Genomic DNA, 18,588 nt, shown 5'->3' with positions numbered 1-18,588 from the left:
CGGCGACTTCGGGGTCGATCGACTCACGGTCGGCCTACCGCCGCTTGCGTTGCTGCTCCATCCTTCTCGCACGGCGTTTTGGAACTTGATCACGAGAACCCGATAGTGCGCACAGATCACGAGAACCTCGATAGCGTGCACAGAACCCGTAGCAATTAAGTCAACCGGCCCGCTTCGTGTGGCCATAATTATCATCAAATTCGATTATGACGGCAGTTTAAAAAAAAATGTACATAGGTCGCACCGTTCTACAAGACGCACTCACAGAAAATTAAGAAAAAGAAAAACGTGTCTTATACAACGAAAAATATGGTATGCTGAATGTTTTGGAAATGTTTGATGAACCAACCCAGCTAATACTGCAGAAGCCTGAGCAGCTGTTGTGAGTGTTCGTTGTGTTAACTTTTAGTATTGCGGACTTGAGAAATAATCAAGACAAGGCATGTTTTGCAAAATTGCAATATACATCTATTTGTTATAATATAATGGATGTGTAGCAAGACTACACCGAATGGTTTGGAAATGTTCAGTAAACTTGCCCAGTTAATACTGGAGAAGTCAGAGTAGCTGTTGGGTGCATTTTTGTTAACTTTTTTTTTTTTTTTTGGTATTGTGAACTTGCAAAGTGATCAAGGCTAGACGTTAAGATCATTGGGATATACATTTTATTTCTCTTTGGTTTGAATATTTTTGGTGAACTTTACCCACCCTATACCGGAGAAATCTCAGCCGCTGTTGTAAGCGTTCATTTTGTGTTGTGATCTTGAGAAGTTATCAAGGCTAGACATTTTTATTATAATTGTGATATACATTTATTTATTGTAAGTGCAATAAAACTAGTCATTTTTGGAAACGCTAGAGTAAAGAAATCCTACTTTGGATGCTGCTTTGAGTCCTTGAAAAACCTGTGACAGGTCCTGGAAAGTCCTGGAATATCCTTGAATTTTTTACTTGTAAACCTGTACGAACCGTGCATATATTTCTTATCCTGTCGTTCCCATGAGAACGTGCTGCTTCTGTAAGTAATATGGCTCCCGAGTTCTCGTAAAACTCTAGCTGTTGCCTTGCTTTATCGTTTCACCACGCACTGTTGTGCTCCTTGACTGCATGGTCAGATTGTATTTGACGAGTGCCACAAAGCCAAGAACCTGTGTCCCGTGGGCTCCTCCAAACCGACAAAGACTGGCCTCACCGTGCTTGAACTGCAGAACAAGCTTCCCAAAGCACGAGTGGTCTATGCGAGTGCTACAGGTAATGAACCCCGAGTGTGGGAATACAGTTGCTGATTATTTCTCCAGTGCACAATTTATTTTCGGCCTACTTGATTATTTGGACTTCCCGTGGCACTCCACCTGCTCCATAAAACCAATGTGTACCAGCTAATGAAATTTTGAACGACGCCTAGTTCCACAAACATGGCAGTCACTAACATAGTTTCTGCAATTCAGACTACTGCCTGGTCTATCATGTTTGTTGTTCCTACAGAGTGCTGTATGGCTGCTGTGAAGAGTCATCGACTCGGCAGCAAACTGCGAGTTTAATTGACTCCCGAAGTGACTCTCATTAAATCTAGCTGTTGGGTGGGGTGGGCCGCAACTTGTTGTAGTAGTGTACTTTCAAGTCCTGGGAAGCTCACCCTTGGTATGGTAATACCTGTAAATTACGGCTAGCCACAATAGCTGTAGGCTGCATCAGAGATCAGGCATGAGATTACGTGCACAGGCTGAGCTGACAGGCATGCATATGATGCAGAAACTAGGTCCATGGGCGATCAGCGGGCAACTAACGCGTACGCGAATTAAGTTTGTGTGTGTTCTTACTGGACAGAATACAGTGGAATCTCGTTGAAACGATCTTCACGGGAACCGAACATAAGGCGTGTTATCCGAAAATGTATTATTCAACGTATTATCCAACCAAATCGAATTATCGGGAAAAGAAAAAGAAACTTATTACAGTAAAATCTCTGCGAATTCGCGGGGTCGCGTGAAATATTCGTATCACCTGAAATTCGTATCATCAAAACATACACAATATCAAGAAAAATGAATTTATTTTTGCCAGAAAAGATTTCTAATAGTGGAACCCCATTGATACCTTCCTCGCTGCTCCGTTTTCCCAGCTGCTACGTCGCGTTTTTGCGGTCCCGACCTAAATTCTATCGACTTCCATGTACAGTCGAATCTCAATAATTCGAAGGGGCCTAAATATTTTGTCCGAATTAAAAGAATAATTCATTTTTAAGTATTCGTGCACCATAGCACGACATACGAACGGTTCGATTCGTGAAATATCGCGGCGCACAAGCACATGTCGAGCGAGGGCCACAACTGCCCACGTCGGCCAACGCTCGCTTCCCGATAACGGGTGGCGCAGGCACGGCGAGAGAGAGAGATTGTGGTTGTGAAGAGGAAGAGGCAACTCTGCGACGGGCGTGCACGGGGACCGTCGCAGGTGAGGGAGGAGGGCGGCAGGGAAGCGGACTTGCCTCGACAACTCTGTCGCTTCGGTGGCAGTGGCTTCGGTGGCTCCCCTGGCCCTCCCTCTCAACTCCCTCACCTTCGACTGTCTCCGAGCGCGCCGGCCGCTCCCGCCGGCCCGGCGCCAGCTTAGCCCACTCCCTGAAGTTTCGTTTTCTGCCGTTGAAGCAAGCGTTACCGGGCGTAGGCAGTTTCGTTGGCTGGACGGGTCCACCGTTGCTTCCCTCTGTGCCGTAGCGTTGGCTGAGACGTCGGCACTTGCACGTGTGTTCGCCAGTGAAGAGCCGGTGAAGAGCTGTGGGTGTCCCAGGCTGATTCAAAACATCGTCGGACTCCTATTTCGAGTCCATCAGTAAATTCAAGAGCACGTGCAGCTTATTTCCGCACGGGACGCTTTTCTCGCGGTGCAGTTGTGCAAGACGCCGCTGCCGTGGGAGCAACTTTCGTTAATGCGTAGTAAAACTGGCAGCGCCCCTCGCCGGGATTTTGCAAGTGAAGCGAAACCGAAACTCTTGGTAATTGGCTGAAAGAGCCAAGTCCTTATGTTGGACAGGCGGCGGGCCTTCAGAAATGGCCTTTTGTGGAATAAAACTACTTTGACTCCCAAACAAAGCTCACTATTGAACAGCTTGCATCATCTTACGGTACTTATCACCGCTCAGCACTGTCAGATGGCAAAGCCAACATCATTATTTGATTCTTGACTTGCGGGAGTCTTTTCATCACAAAAATTTGATGCTAGTGCGGCGTAATCGCGAGCGGCGTGCTTTTTTCTCGAGGCTGACAGCCACGCTCCTTTTCACTACAACACACTCGCATTAGTTCGCAAAAAGGTCTGCCAAAAATCGCAACATCGCCAGAGTGGAAAAATTTGAACTGATTCTAAAAGTGGAGTGCCTGGACTAACCACTTGGTGGCACTAAGTTCATAAAAAACTACTCCAACATGTCGAAATCGGCGATTAAAAGCATTGATCACCGGTGGTCGATCTGAATAGGTGTGGTGTCGAAAAGATAATTGTAGGGGGTCAGTGATTTTGGTTAAAACCATGAAAACAATGCATAATGAAATAACAGGAAGCGCAAAGGGAAACAGAATGCCAGAAAAAAAATTCATGGGGCTTCCACTGGATGGAGCTAACTACTGTTTACGTGGCCTGGAAAGGCCACTTAAACAGTAGTTACCACTTAAACAGCAGAGGAAAGACTGTGCATATGTGTGAATATACGAAAATGGCGTTTATTTCTCCTTGCCTAGCAGTTGTTCCTCACTGGGGACATGCTGAGGATTTGAGGAAATTTGACTCACCATGGGGGAACCTGTTGTATTCTGCTTTTTTAAAATTTTTTAAATGCACTCACTCGGGCAAGGTTTCTGAGTGAACGCTTGACTAAGTACTGTACCCACAAACGCAAGTACATCCGAGTGATCATGCCACTACCACTCAGTGGAGCCAAACAGGAATCCTTTCACTGGACGGTCCTGCAATGTGGGTCCCGCAGCCAAAGAAGAGAAAGCAAGTTCATCTCACACCCAAGTTTTCCACGCCATCAGTTGTGCTTACATTAGAAGACTTGCACATTCTCTTGTCATAGCAGTGTAACTCGCTATCGTGTGTCATGCAGTGAAGCTGAACGTCAGGAGCCATTGAAGTGTGTGGAAAAGACTAATGCCAGGGAATGCGATTGAATTCAGCATCCCCTCAAGGGACTGCTCATTTTGTGCTTTCTGTGGCACTTTGGGGACGTATACCTAAACTTTTGCATTGCTCTTGATCTCAGTTGGGCTATCTGTGTTGAGGTAGACATCTGCGAGGGATGTAGAAAATTATATAGATCCAACGTACATCTTGGAATCTATGTGAAGTGGCTAATAAAATGCCATAAATTTGCCCATTTCATTCCTGTGTAACTGGTGCTCAAAGAGCTAGTTGGCATTGGCACGGTACATGTATACATGCGATTCTGTCCTAATTGGTAGACCATCGGACTGCTGTGCAGGAGGCAGAGGTTTGATCCCACCATGGGGCACATAATTCAATTTTAATGCGAGAAGCAGTACTTGGCTCATTCTGCGTCCCTGTCATCAGAAAGCCTTTGCGGAAAATTGGCACAGAAATTATGTAATCTTTAACTAAAAAAGAAAAGTGGCCGTGGGGAGGATTCGATCCTCTGCCCCACTGCCAGTGCTACTACTCCATAGCCGGCAATTCTTATGATGTGTTGATGTCACTGAGTTTCTTGCTGGAGAAATGTTGCCGAGTTTAGTGCTGCTGCGTTATGTTTCCGAGTGTAACCACTGTGCCACCATTGCATTGCGCCACCTTTGCAACAGGCAACAGTGATGAATATCTTCGAACCTGTGCACGTGGTTGGGCTCTGCTTGGCGGATGATTTCACTAGATGGCAGAGGAAGTGGCCGTGGAGCAAGCAAGCGAGCTGCAGCCGCTCGCTCTGCCTTTTGGTTTGTTGGGGGCCTGCAGACGTTGTCCAAGGGCTCTGGCGAGAACGATGATGATTAAGATGCAATGTGCTTTAGGTACCCGTCGGATGATGACTACGACATCCCGCCAGAGTATGAGGTGGAGTTCGCCTACAAACCCGATGAAGAAATGCAGTGTCAACAACATGGGGCCACTCGGAGAAGTACTGTCATCGGGCTGAAAAGTGGTGTCATCAAGAAAGAATGCTCAATGCAATGTGCGTGAAACACTGCTTTAATGAGAACTGCCCAAATAAAACTAGGCTGAGAGATCGCAGTATGGCCGGTTTGTGGTCTTGCGTTGTTGCAACCTCATAAGCCGCAACTTTACACTCGGAAACATAATGCAGCAGCACTAAACTCGGTGACATAACTCGGCGAAAAATAATGCTCTCGCATTTACGCTTAAGTGTGAGCTATTCTACGAGACAGCAGCAGTACCCAGCAGCCACGGTCAGGAAGGTTCCCTCATGCAGTGTTCTCACTGCAGGCGCCTCTGAGCCAAAGAACATGGCCTACATGACTCGCCTAGGCATCTGGGGTGAAGGAACACCGTTCCGGGAGTTCACAGATTTCATTTCAGCTGTCGAGAAGCGAGGCGTTGGTGCCATGGAGCTGGTTGCCATGGACATGAAGGTATGTTTTTAGAAGCTTTGATTTCAATGCGGGGCTTTGGGGGCCCTTGTTGTGACTTTCAGTGCACTGGATTGCACTAAGCAGCAGGCATGAGGTCAGGTAAAGCCATGTTACGATGAATCTGCAAAGAATCTAAATCAAATCTTGTGTTTAGTTATTAGCTCTCAAGAGCGATGTCCCTTTCTAAATGAATACAATTAAACACATACCATCATTGTTATGGCATATAGCATTTGTTACAGGGTCTTGTTCTAAGAGTGATACAGAGTGAACTAAGAGTGATACAGACCAATGGAGTTTGGAGTTACTGTACATTTGAGTTTGTACCCCGCCTTAATTCAGTATCTAATCTAAAACTGTGGACACTAAATTTTGGAAGACTGGGTGGGTGAACAAGGTTTATTGTTGCGATTGGGCCCACATGTCGGCAAACGTTCAAAATGCCTGTGGTTGTCCTAATTACATTATTGGGTAGTTCAGGGTTGTTTAGTGATCTGTTCTGTCTCACAGAAATTGTCCGATTCTGAGTGTTAATCCTGGTTTGGGGATGGCACTTTTTGCTGCTTTGCTGGTGCTCAATATGATAATTGTCTAGGTACTGCTAGGATAAATCATAGTTTGAATGTCCTTTTAAGATGGGGGCCTGTTTGTTCCTGAGGGCACCTATGGTTGTGATTATACGGGCCAGCTTGACTTAGCATCGACCGGGGTATATGCATACCTTTACACGTGCACTAGATGTAGCTTACTATGCTCTAGAAAGAATAAAATTGGGTTGGAGTGCATACGGCAGGCATTGCCAAATCCTGACTGGGAGCTTGCTACTGTCGTTGAAAAGAAAAGTGTACAATCATTGCATTCTACCGGTGCTAACATATGGAGCAGAAACTTGGAGGTTAACAAAGAAGCTCGAGAACAAGTTAAGGACCGCACAAAGAGCAATGGAACGAAAAACCTTAGGACTAACGTTAAGAGACAGGAAGAGAGCGGTGTGGATCAAAGAGTAAACGGGGATAGCCGATATTCGAGTTGACATTAAGAAGAAAAAATGGAGCTGGGCAGGCCATGTAATGCGTAGGATGGATAACCATTGGATCATTAGTGTTTCAGAATGGATACGAAGATAAGGGAAGCGCAGTCGAGGACGGCAGAAAAGCAGGGGGGGTGACGAAGTTACGAAATTTGCAGGTGCAAGTTGGAATCAGCTAGCACAAGACAGGGGTAATTGGAGATCGCATAGAGAGGCCTTCGTCCCGCAGTGGACATAAATATAGGCTGATGATGATAATGATGATGATGCTCTAGTAAACAGTCTTTTAGAAAGCAGTGTATATTAGCATGATTTCTGCCTTCTAGGACTATTTTTAGTCCTGTCAATGATAGGCAGTACATTATCATAATTTAAGAACCACTGAGAGTCTTTTGTAAGGTGTAAACTGACACAAAAGTAACTGTGTCCGAGTTTTTCTTTTTTGTGTGTGCATTATGCAAGCAAGACTACGGGAACAGTTTAATGAAAATTTGCCAGCTTGTTACATTTAGATCAGGTCCTTGTGAAAGTAGTATTGTGACAGCTTTTCAGTAAGCACATACACATTTGTTTGTTTTGCCTTACAGTTGAGAGGCATGTATATGGCCCGCCAGCTGAGCTTCACTGGTGTATCCTTCAAGATCGACGAGATCCCACTGGCAAAGAACTTCATCGCCATGTACAATGAATCGGTGAAGCTGGTACGTTTTCATCGTTACTTAGTTGTTTTACACTTATTGAGCTTCCTGCTAGGTACGGGACACTTTTTCGTTCTCCCTTTCCTTGTTTGTGCACAACTATGCATGGCAGCTTTGTGCATCTGTGATGAGACCACCGTGAATTTAATTAAAGTACAGTTACCGACCGATAGTTCCATCTCCACGAAGCCTTCTTAGAAGGCCAAACTAACAGATTTATCAGGACGTACAACATGTTGCTGCGCACACATAGGCTTGCATACTAGTCAGGTCTGTATTGCAAGCATTGTCATTAGCGCCATTGCCATAGATAGACAAAAAGTGCAGTCATTGCATGCATGCATCTCTTAAATTTCTGTATCATTCAAAAAAATGTGACGGCTTCTTCTGCTGGTTTGCCATTTCAGGTAAACTCGAGACACGAGCTTCACTGACAGTCAGTAAGCTTTGTTGCACCATCTGTCGTATAAAAACACCTACCATACAATTTCAGTAAGGGTGCGCTAATATAGTGGAACCTCGACTATATTACTTTCTCGGGACCACGCGGAAATGTTGTATAATCTGGGTGTCGTATAAACCCACCATCAAAAAATGTCTGTAATATATAAGCGGTTTCGCGTGAAAGAGTAGCAAGGAGCTTCAATTAAGCTTTAGGCTAATACTCAGCAGGACTCAGAAATTAAATCTGCCGAAAAAGTAAATGCAAAAAGAATATTGCATTGCAGGTGCCATTCACACTTTATTGGCGAGTTTTTTAGCACACTGTGTGCCACAACCTCCACCTGCCAACATGCTAAAACATTCTTTTTTCATTTACAGACTTATAAATGTTCCGTCAATTACTTATTGACTTTCTTTGAGCCATGCTGCAAGAGTTGTCTTTCAAGTGCAGCAACATCCACAAGGAGGTAACCTACGGCATTGTCGCCTGCACAGACAAATCTCTGAATGTTGCCTATGCTATGCAGCACATCCGTGAACATTAGCACAAGCACGGCAGCATCTGTGGCGTCGTCCTTGTTTGAGGAGGCAGCCAGCAGTGCTGACATGATATAACGACACGTGCAAAACCGGAAACCAAGCGACAGACGCTTGAGAAATGTGTGCCCGCATGTAAAAAAAGCTCCGAACTAGGTGCCTTCAGGTGTAGCTAATCGGTTCGATCTTCGCGCATGCTTTCATACTTTCCATATGCGCTAGTGCAGTATTCACGGGTAATCACTTTTGGAGATGGTTTCAGTTTCGAGAGACTTGGCAATGGACTTGAAGTGTGCGGCCGACAGAGCTCTTGGTACTGTAAAAAGACGGCAAGCTTGGCACAGCGTCAAAAAGGTTGTCTGTTTATGCGAATGCGTGCAGTCACAGGAGCGGGCGCTGCTGAGAGAAAGCTCAATGACACGGCAACGAATTTTCAAATGCGGGCGGTGGTTGAGTGACTGGAAGATGGGAAATGGAAGTGAACGATGAGAGGCCAGGGAATGCGAGGGAAAGAAAAAGGCGAGGAGGGAACCCGGACACCAATCAGAGCTCTCGGCATGCGAAGGGGCGCTTCACATTCCTGATGGAAGGGAGGGCACTGCTGGAAGCTGGCGCCCATTGCCAGCTTCCATTGCTGGGCACTCGCTGTCGTATGAGATTGGGCAGGTGTAATATCGGTGGTATAATTGAGGCTTTTAACGCGTTGTCTCAATGCGGAGTTTGCCGGGACTGCACTAATCTGTTGAACTCGGGACGTCACAAAACCGGGGGTTGTATAACCAGGGTTCCACTGTATCAGATTTTGAATTTTGGAGGGAATTCAGATACGGAAAAACCTAGTGCAAATTTAATTGAATATTTTTCAAAAATATTTCTCAAGTACAAATACAGTAGAACCCTGCTGTTACGTTCCCGGGTGCTGCGTTTTCCCGGCTGTTACGTCGTTTTCGGCCGGTCCCGGCACAGCTCCCATAGAACCCAATGCATAGAACCCGCTGTTACGTCACAACTGTGGGACCATTCCCGCATCATGCGTTGCGAACTGCTACCCCGTGCCGGCCCGAGTGGCCGTTTTGACTTTTCATGTCGCTTGGCTTGGTTGCTTGACGATGGTATTGGCCGCCAATGCCGGGGGCGACACTTATGGCGTATTTTCGGTTTCTGCCAGCAAAAGTATGACCCTTGAGATCCGTGTTATCTAAAGATGGTGTCTATGACACGTTGTGGTCCTAAAATTGGTTTTGGCTCGTAGGCACCGGCGAGGAGGGAGGGATAGCGGGCAGCATTTTGCTCTGGCATCAACTGCGTACTGCGTGGCGGCGCACGGTCGCGCGGGCCGTATCTTGAAAGCGATTTTCGTTGGGGGCAGAGTCTACGCAGTGTAGGTGCGTCGGTGGCTCGTAGCTTTGTGCGTGCTGTGTGTTCTCGGCACTCAGTTTGCGTTGAAGGGATGGAGCACAGCACGAAGGTCACTTCGCTCGCTTCTGCAGCGGCGCATTCCTCACCCCAGCGGCGCATTCCTTACAGCGCTCATCGAGTGTGATGTGTTCATATTTGCTTGTGACCGCTGACACCATGCTTGTTAATACAGTTAATAAGCGAATGTTTATACGGATGATTAAACTACTATTCTTACTTTGTATAGCTGTCTACTAATTTGCTATCGCAATGGATACTTCGGCTGTCGGGCAAAACTACGACCTTTTTTCACACGGAAGAAATAAAATAATACTGTGTGCAGTTCAACACTACTCCCATTTCTAAATTTTTCCTGTTCCCCGGCTCTTGTGTTTCCCGGCTCTTACTTTTTTTTTTTTTACGGTCCCGTTAAAAACGTATCAGCGGGCTTCTACTGTACTTTTCATTTTGCAAAAATGCCATTTCTTTTTAACCAACCAGAGGTACAAAAAGAAAACTAGTTTATTGCTCAGTAAATAATCTACTAGAAAATTATGGTTTGTGCTTTACAAAATTGTCTATTACAACACTTTTGCTTGACAGTACCATAACTGCAGATATTTAATGTATTCATGAAGGAAGGACAGCTGCTTAACATGTTCGGGGAGCAGCGACACCTTCCTGCATGTCACAATTTCTTGAGACACCGAAAAGAGCCGCTTACTGGACACACTTTGCAAGCTGAGCCAACAGTGGGCACCATGCTTACACCACCACAGGCATGGATCTTCTTGGTCCAAAATTTCATCATGCACATTGGTATCTTTCAACCTGTGCTTGGGGCAGTGAAAGTTACTGCCACAAGCAAGTGAAAATTGCTGCTAGTTGATGAGCTTATCAGTGCCTTTCGACAGTCCTGATGTAGAAGGAGCCTCTTGAGAAGCTTTCGTTTTGAGGACATATCTGTGTTCCTTGGCATTGAAATTTTCCTTGCTTCTTTGAAAGCCAGATTTTTAATCCAGTTTGCCATTAAAGCATCCTGGTGGTACTCAACCTAATGGTCTAAAACCATTGCCAAGCTTGCTACTTTGTCAAATTTGCACTTTGGAAATCTCATAACAGACCTGTACTGCAGCGAAGCTGATTTCAAGAATGAATAACAGCCATTCAGAATATTTCGAATAGTGAAAGTCTCTTTCGAATTGAATGAAAAACCAAATGATTCAAATCAAATATTCAGTTTCAAATATTCGCAGACCACTGAATTTTAGTTAAGCCAACATCTGAATAGATGGCGCAACCAGTGTGTGGATGTTTTATGTCGGAATTATTTTGGACACAACCCAGGGGTGTGCATCTGTGGTCAGGCTAGTATACTCGGGCACGACATTAACCGCTGTAGTATTCAGAAATGCGCCTTAACATGCAGCCACGGCTTGACTTGTCAAGTCCAGCTCAAGATAACTCCTGACTTGCGCATGCCCAATGCGCTCATTGTGTTTCCTTGGGTGTGTTCATGTCAGCCGTTATCTTGAGCCAAGCTTGGTCAAGTCATGGCTTTGAGGTAAGGGGCATATATGAATACAGTGGAACCTCGATGATACGATCACGGCTAATACGAATTTTTCTGCGGTCCCGGCCGAGCCCCATTACTTTGCAACGTGCTAGAAAACGGTTGTTACGAATCGATTTTCGACCCGCGTCGGTTGATATGAATAAATGCCGCCCCACCGACGGCCGCGAAAGAGAACAGCGTGCAGTCACACGCTTTCTCCTTTTCTCTTTTGGTGCGAAGACGCGGACGCGACGCCGGACAGCGCGGAGGCCGCGAATGGGCGCGAAGAGTTCGAAGCGGTGGCGCTTTTGTTGCTTTTGTGCTTTTCCTCTTTTTCCGCGTGCCATCGGGCGGAGTGGCTGCCGTGCTTCGAGCCGCGTTCTTTTTTGCGCCATTTTGCCTAGTCGCAGCGAGCTATGTCTACCGAGATACGATCTCAGCTGATTCGCGCGGCCGTACGCCGAGGCGCGGGAGCCTCCGTTGGCGCGTCTTCCGTCGGCTGCGTTATCGGTGCTGATCGCACAGGGCGATTGTGGGTTTCGCTGCTAAAGTCACACGGTGCAAGGTTGCGCTCGTTCAGTCGGGTGCTCCTCCGCTTCTCCCGCTAATCGCCGTATTTTTCTTGCCGTAGGAGCGCTTCCATATTCCGAAGGCGTGCTTCGTCCAAAGTTTATTCGCCAACGAGCGACAATCCATCACTAACCTGGGAGTTCTCAGTAATCCGAATTCTGTGTGTCAAGGGAAGACGCCGGCGTGGTTTACGAAGCAGACAACTGCCCACGCTGTGAGTGGCAGCTAAACGAGCAGAACGCACCCCCCTATCCCTCTCCGTCGCATCACCTCCGTGCCTCTTGTGCGAAAGAAGATCGCACGTTTCCGGCTTGCCTTCCTCCCTCGCATGCGCTACATTGAGCCGCGATTGATGGCTTACCCTCGTACGCTTTCACTCGCACATACAGTGTACAGTGCTGCGTGGCGACGATTTTATCGCCGTTGGACTTTTATACGGATCCTCACGGCAATGGCGGCGATGATGCCTATGGCAGAAATGGCCTTGGAGTGTCCATATAATTGCTATTGCAATAATTGGGATGTGCTTACGGTAGTGAAACACGTGTCTCAGATGAAGGCGCGTGCCGCAGCCGCACTGTGAATGAAGTCATGAGGCCTTCGCAGCTGCGAGCGCTAATCAGTCACGAGATGATGAGAATTTCAGCTTTCGCACTGCTTTTGTGCATAATAGAAACAGGATTTGCTGATTCATTCAGTACATAAAAGAGTGTTGACGTAGTAAGCACTAGTCTATTGTTTTCATGATACCCTCGATAATTTGACATTTGATTAATTCAGACATCTTTTTCGCTCCCGTGAAATCTGAATTAACGAGGTTTTGCAGTATGTAGTTACGAGATCAAAATTGGCAGGCAATAAATTATTTTGGTCTACAGAGGACCAGGGTAAACCTCTTTAGGCTGATGGTGTCATTGCACCCTTGTGCCCCTTTTCTAATCATGGTTTGCTACCATGCAGTGGGTGGATGCTCGTGCAATGTTCCAAGAGGCAGCCGAGCTGATGGAGGGCGATTCGCGCATCAAGAAGACAATGTGGGGCCAGTTCTGGGCCTCTCATCAGCGTTTCTTCAAGTACCTCTGCATCGCTTCTAAGGTGCCACACGTGGTGTCCCTTGCCCGAGAGGCCGTCAAAAACGATAAGGTGAGCAACGGGTCACTCTGTGGGCATGGGTGTGCTTTATCAGCAATTTTTCTTGCCATAATATAATGTTTCATGGTAACACCTCAATGTCGGTGTGCGACTTTTGCCTTCTGACACATCATTTAGAAGATAATTTGTAATCCTGTTATTCCATACCTCTGGCTTTTCACACCTTGAATAAGTTTTGATTTTGGATGTTTGTAAAAGAGATAGCAGAACCTGACACACAGGAGAGTGATAGAGGTACTACAGTGGTAAGGAGGTAGGTGCATCCAATAATAGCCACAAATTGGTGTTGTGTTAACTGATACACGCAAACTGTACTGCCAAATTTCAACACTGAGTTTTGTGGCCTTCATTCTGTTTATAAGGCACACACTTGCACACAGCATTTAGAGGCTTGTTTGTGGATCCTTGAAACTTCTCAGAGAATTGCCATGCTAGAGTTTGAAACATGACTAAGCACTTGTAGTGAAGGTGCTGAACAAATTCTGTGTGCATTTGACAACCATGCAAAACATAACATGCAATTTTTTTTTTTTTTTTCATCCTTCAGTGTGTGGTGATTGGCCTGCAGTCTACGGGGGAGGCTAGGACACTGGAACAGTTAGAGGAACAAGGTGGTGAACTCTCGGACTTCGTCTCTACGGCAAAGTGAGTGTGGCTACACAATTGTGCACCTTGTTATGATGTGCTCATTTCATGGTGTGGTATTACTGTGGTCTTCTGTAGCCATCCTTTAAGGGGGACGTGGCCTTCCCATAATAATATTTGGCCATCGAATCTTGTTTAAGATCACGTTTTCAGTTTCTATAAATCTTTTTCTATCTGATTCTAAAATATAATTACTGAAAACGACATAAAAGCGCTCTAAAAAATTTTGTTGCATTAGTCGTGGTGGTGAAAAATTTTTGAGGAAATTGCTATAGAACAGAATATTTCAAGCCACAATATCTCCGAAACAGTGCAACCGAGCGCCGGCACCTTGTTCTCGTCTGAAAGAGCATTTCTCCGTCTTCAATTTTGCCGCTTCAGCTACCCCCTCCATACGGAAACAAGCGCAGAAAAAGCAAATGTTATAAGGTCATTTCGGAGTTTCCGATTGGCTGTGCCCGCTACATGACTCCAGTGCGGTTCGCCATTGGTCTGGTGCTTGCTGCTTAGTGGCGGCATCTGCTTGGCTCTTTACACCTCGCAAGCTCTAGACAGTCTCTGTAATCTTGACGACTGTCAAAACAAGTGCAAAGCGGACATCGCAGTAGCGTGGCTGATCCCTCAGTTCCTGGACATCTCAGAACCGCGGCTAAGCATTCGATCATCTCCAACATGAACTTTGCGACCAAGCTTTGCGCGTGCAATCCTTGGACATGTGGCTAAGCCTTTCAGCATTGGTGTTTTGCAATTCGTGACCAAGCACATCGCGCACGCAATCCTTGGGTCCGTAGCTAAGCATTTTGCACATAGGCGTCTCCGACTTGGCGATCAAGCACATCGCGCGCGGCTTCCTTGGACCCAAGGCCAGAGGCCACATGAAGGCCACAGACCACGCAAAAAATACGAAAGACTACAAATTTGGTGCCTTTTAGAGAACTGAAGAGAAGGTGAAACTTTGAGAGCCATTATCTCAAAACTGATTTTCTTTTTTTTTTTTTTTCATTTCTGCTCAGCCTTTGGAGCCGGTTTCTTTGCTACTGTTTGGCCTATTTTTACTCAGCTTTCTTTGTCATGTTCTTTGGGCCACAGTGCAGGTTGTGACATTCTCACTTTTTTATGTTGTCTTTTTATAAATTTATGGCGTGGCTATTCATTCACCTTAAAATTGTGCTTGAGGCGAAGGTAACACAAAAATGACAATCCAAAAAAATGTGCTGCAAAAAAAAAAAAGAAAGATTGATGGTTGCGACCTTCAGCACGCATTGAGCTATGCAGTCAATACTCAACGAGCCTTCCATTGCATTTTTTAAGCACCCCAGGCCCTCCAGGAAATGCATAGGAGAAAAATTCTGCTGAACAAAATGTTCTCAAGGTATCACTCTGAAAATTTTATGGAAGCATCAGGGAGACATAATAAAAACAGTTAAACCCCGCATTAATGAAATTGGCGGGGATACCGAAAAATTGCACTGTCGCGAGAATTTGATTTTTGCAAAATAACACAGTACAAATGAAGAAATAGTCAGCAAAATGAGAACTTAATGCCAAAATTCAGAATACAGGGTGCGTACAGGTCCTTGAAATCCTTGAAAACCCTTGAAATTGAAAAGTGCGTTTTCAAGGCCCTTGGAAGTCCTGGAATTTTTTTCCTTCCTTGAAAATCCTTGAATTTCTTGAGCAATGCACTTTGATATCGGCATTGCGACCTCCTTTCTCTGGTAGATCGGCGTTGGTCTGACAAACTCCCTATTTCAAAAACAATACGCCGGCGCGAGCACACATGGTTCCGTTTTGCAGAACTGCGCGGAAAAAAGATAAGGCTTTACTGCGTCAGACCGCGAACGGAGCGAGAGACCCATGCCACGCTTCAGTGCTGGCTCGGCTGGCAGTGTTTACGCTGCTTTCCTCACCCTGCTGTACGTTTCACACCACGCCCTTCGGTCTGCCTTGTCCCACTTTCACTCTTGCGCGCGAGGTGAAGCTAGTGAAGCTAAAGAGAGCTATAGTGGAGCAACTTTACCACTGGTGCACGGTGCCTTTGGGGGGAGGTTTGTTATGATATTATTTATGATAATATAGTATAATTGCAATAACATTATGCTGAATGTTTTGGAAATGGTTGATAAACCAGCTCAGCTAATACTGCAGAAGCCTGAGCAGCTGTTGTGAGTGTTCATGGCGTTAAGTTTTAATATTGCGGACTTGAATATTGCAATTCTGTAAAACATGTTTTGTCCCTTGATCATTTCTCATCTATTTTGTATAATATAATGGATGTGTAGCAAGAATTGTTTGGGAATGTTCGGTAAACTTGCCCAGTTAATACTGGAGAAGTCAGAGTAGCTGTTGGAAACATTATGTTTTGTGAACTTTTTTTGGTATTGTTGTGAACTTTCAAAATGATCAGGGCTAGACATTATTAACATCATTGGGATATACATTTATTTCTTTTTATGTTAGTGCAATAACCATAGGCTAAATGTTTTGAATATTTTTGGTTAACATTACCCAGCCTATACTGGAGAAATCTCAGCCGCTGTTGTAAGGTGTTCATGTTGTGTTGTGATCTTGAGAAGTTATCAAGGCTAGACATTTTTATTATAATTGTGATATACATTTATTTATTGTAAGTGCAATAAAACAGCATTTTTGGAAATGTTAAGAGTAAAGAAATCCTACTTTGGATGCCGCTGTGAGTCCTTGAAAAACCGGTGACAGGTCCTGGAAAGTCCTGGAATATCCTTGAATTTTTGCCTTGGAAAACTGTACGAACCCTGGAATAACAATCGTTATGCAGTTTCCTTGTCATGTTAACAATGCCTCACTACTACGAACTAATAATTCCTAAATCTGGTGATTCTTAGATTTCCGTGTATCCTTGACGGCTGCCAAAATTGTAGGCTAACAGACAAGTCGCAGAGAGCGGATGCTACAGGGTATGGGTCCGGAAAATCTGAGATGGTTAATGAGAGCAGCATTCCGGGCAAGTTGGCAATCCATTACTCAAGTATTATTGCGGAAAAAGAAAATGCAAACAAAAAAAAATTTTTAACTCTAGTGCTGAGGCGACGACGCATCAGGTTTTGCGAGCGAATGCTCCAGAAAAGTGTCGCCAGGCAACGGAGGCACGTCTCTTCCTTCTTTCACCCTTCTTTCCGTGCACGTCTCTTTCGCATTTCTTTCTGCGGCCGTAACTCTGCGCGGGGAGAAATGTAACCTCCGTACTAGCGGGGAGACGCCGTGGCCGTGCTACACGGTTGCACTTTGCACTTTCCGAATGGTGTCGTTTGAGCGCGCTTGCGCTTTGACATAGTTCAGGTGTCTGCGTCAAGCAATACAGTTGCATTGTCCACGACAAATAATGTGACAAACAAACAAACGGGAAGAAACATTGCACTTTGGAGGCGACATGGAGCTACCTTTTTTGTCGGTACTTTTCTCGACATCAGCGTCTGACATGAGTGTGTCACTCTTATTAAACGGTTCTTCGGTGATGCGTGGCGGCGGAATCTGCTAATGAACAGGTCGATGGTGATGCGGCTGTTCATTACAAAAAAGAAAGGAAAAGCAGTCTAAACAAGCGTGTAAGACGTGGGCTAGCGACAACTTCCGGCGCGAGCAGCTGCTTCCGGCACCGTGCTGTTTTTGTAAAGAAAAATGGTGGTGCCCACGCAAGCGCAATGTGGTGGTACTTATTTCTCCACATTTCTTCTATGCTGACCTTTTTTTCACCTTCGGTACTGTCTTTGATCCTATGCTTTCCACCTATTATATCAGCCGGCACAATAGGTAGAGTCTCATCCGGTTCGCTGTATACATAGGTCAACGGTCTGTTATTAAGGGTAGCTTCAACTTCAGTTGTTAGTAGACAGTTTTAGTTTAGCGTTTTTACGCTCCGCTTAGCTGCTGAGCGGAGCGAAAGCACGAATGCGCATGCGTCCTCCGCTTAGCCGCAAGCGGGCTAGCGGAGCGAGAAACACGGTCCGCTTACAAGCTGTCTAAGCGGAGCGCTGCTGCCGTCTTCCGCTAGCGAGTGTGGTCGATGCACGCGCCCTCTCTCGCGCGTGCATCGAAGCACCTTGCATCGATGCACTAGTCGTGCGAGCACGAATAACTTATATAATACACCTCCAACTGTTTCTTTAAGAAAATAAAGTGAACAGCACAGCTACCAAAAACGTCGCCAGCGCACTGGCGTCAGAAAGGATTGGATTGGATTCGAAATGCAAACTCGCTGGCTATCACGTGGCGTTCACCAAGTCGACGCTTCACTTCCCACTCGATAAAATGGACCGGTAACGCATTACAAGCACCCGTCTAGATACTTCATGAACAAATAAGTTATATATACTCGTCTTACTTTGTAAAAGTGACAAAACGGCTTTTTATTTCGTTTCACTACGCTGACTTTGGCCAGAGGGCGCTGCAACTACGAAAGGTCCGCTCCGCTACGCTAAACACACAACTAAAACGTGAAAGTCGCCCGCCGCTCCGCTGTGGCTTAGCGGGGCAACTCGGAGCGGAGCGGACCGTAAAGACGCTCAACTAAAACACTCTAGTGTTTGCATCTCTTCTCTTGATAAGGTCTTTTTCCAATAACTTTCGTCATTGTTGATTTCATGCTTCAGTACCATCCTTTCATAAAAGCCTCCCCACCAAGGTGCTTGTTCTGCGATGTACTTACATTTTATTTGATCTCCTTGGCTTGCTCTTTTGGAGTCTTCTTCCTGTAGTTCTTTTAACATACGATTGATGTCTCTGTTGGCCTTCTTGAATGTCCTTGCGTTGTCACTGTAAATGATGCAACATAGCCCTCGTCTCGCTGTAAATCTTCGGAATGCATGTAAGAATGCTTCTGTTGTCGTGTTGTCCACAACTTCGAGATGTACAGCTCGTGTAGTAGCACATACAAATATTGCAACATACTGTGTTGTAGTGCCTTGGTGCAGTGGTCTGGCGTCA

At 45.6% G+C, this 18,588-nt stretch overlaps 1 protein-coding gene across 7 annotated transcripts in view; it reads left to right on the top strand.

The window, feature by feature from the left end:
* The window catches only part of LOC119445839 (protein strawberry notch homolog 1), a 107,647-nt gene that overhangs the window by 32,302 nt on the left and 56,757 nt on the right, over nucleotides 1-18,588 (top strand). For all 7 annotated transcript variants that reach the window (XR_007466044.1, XR_007466043.1, XM_049663672.1 and 4 more), the window contains exons 9-13: nucleotides 1,116-1,251; nucleotides 5,452-5,597; nucleotides 7,215-7,328; nucleotides 12,790-12,972; nucleotides 13,529-13,626. Coding sequence is in view for 5 of the 7 variants with exons in the window: in XM_049663672.1 (XP_049519629.1) it covers nucleotides 1,116-1,251; nucleotides 5,452-5,597; nucleotides 7,215-7,328; nucleotides 12,790-12,972; nucleotides 13,529-13,626 (677 nt within the window). In the remaining 2 variants the exon portion in view is untranslated. The remainder of the gene's footprint in view (nucleotides 1-1,115; nucleotides 1,252-5,451; nucleotides 5,598-7,214; nucleotides 7,329-12,789; nucleotides 12,973-13,528; nucleotides 13,627-18,588) is intronic.

The sequence above is a fragment of the Dermacentor silvarum genome, chromosome 3 (assembly GCF_013339745.2).
Source record: "Dermacentor silvarum isolate Dsil-2018 chromosome 3, BIME_Dsil_1.4, whole genome shotgun sequence".
In the NCBI taxonomy this organism is placed as follows: domain Eukaryota; kingdom Metazoa; phylum Arthropoda; class Arachnida; order Ixodida; family Ixodidae; genus Dermacentor; species Dermacentor silvarum.
This window is presented reverse-complemented; position numbering and strand designations above follow the sequence as displayed.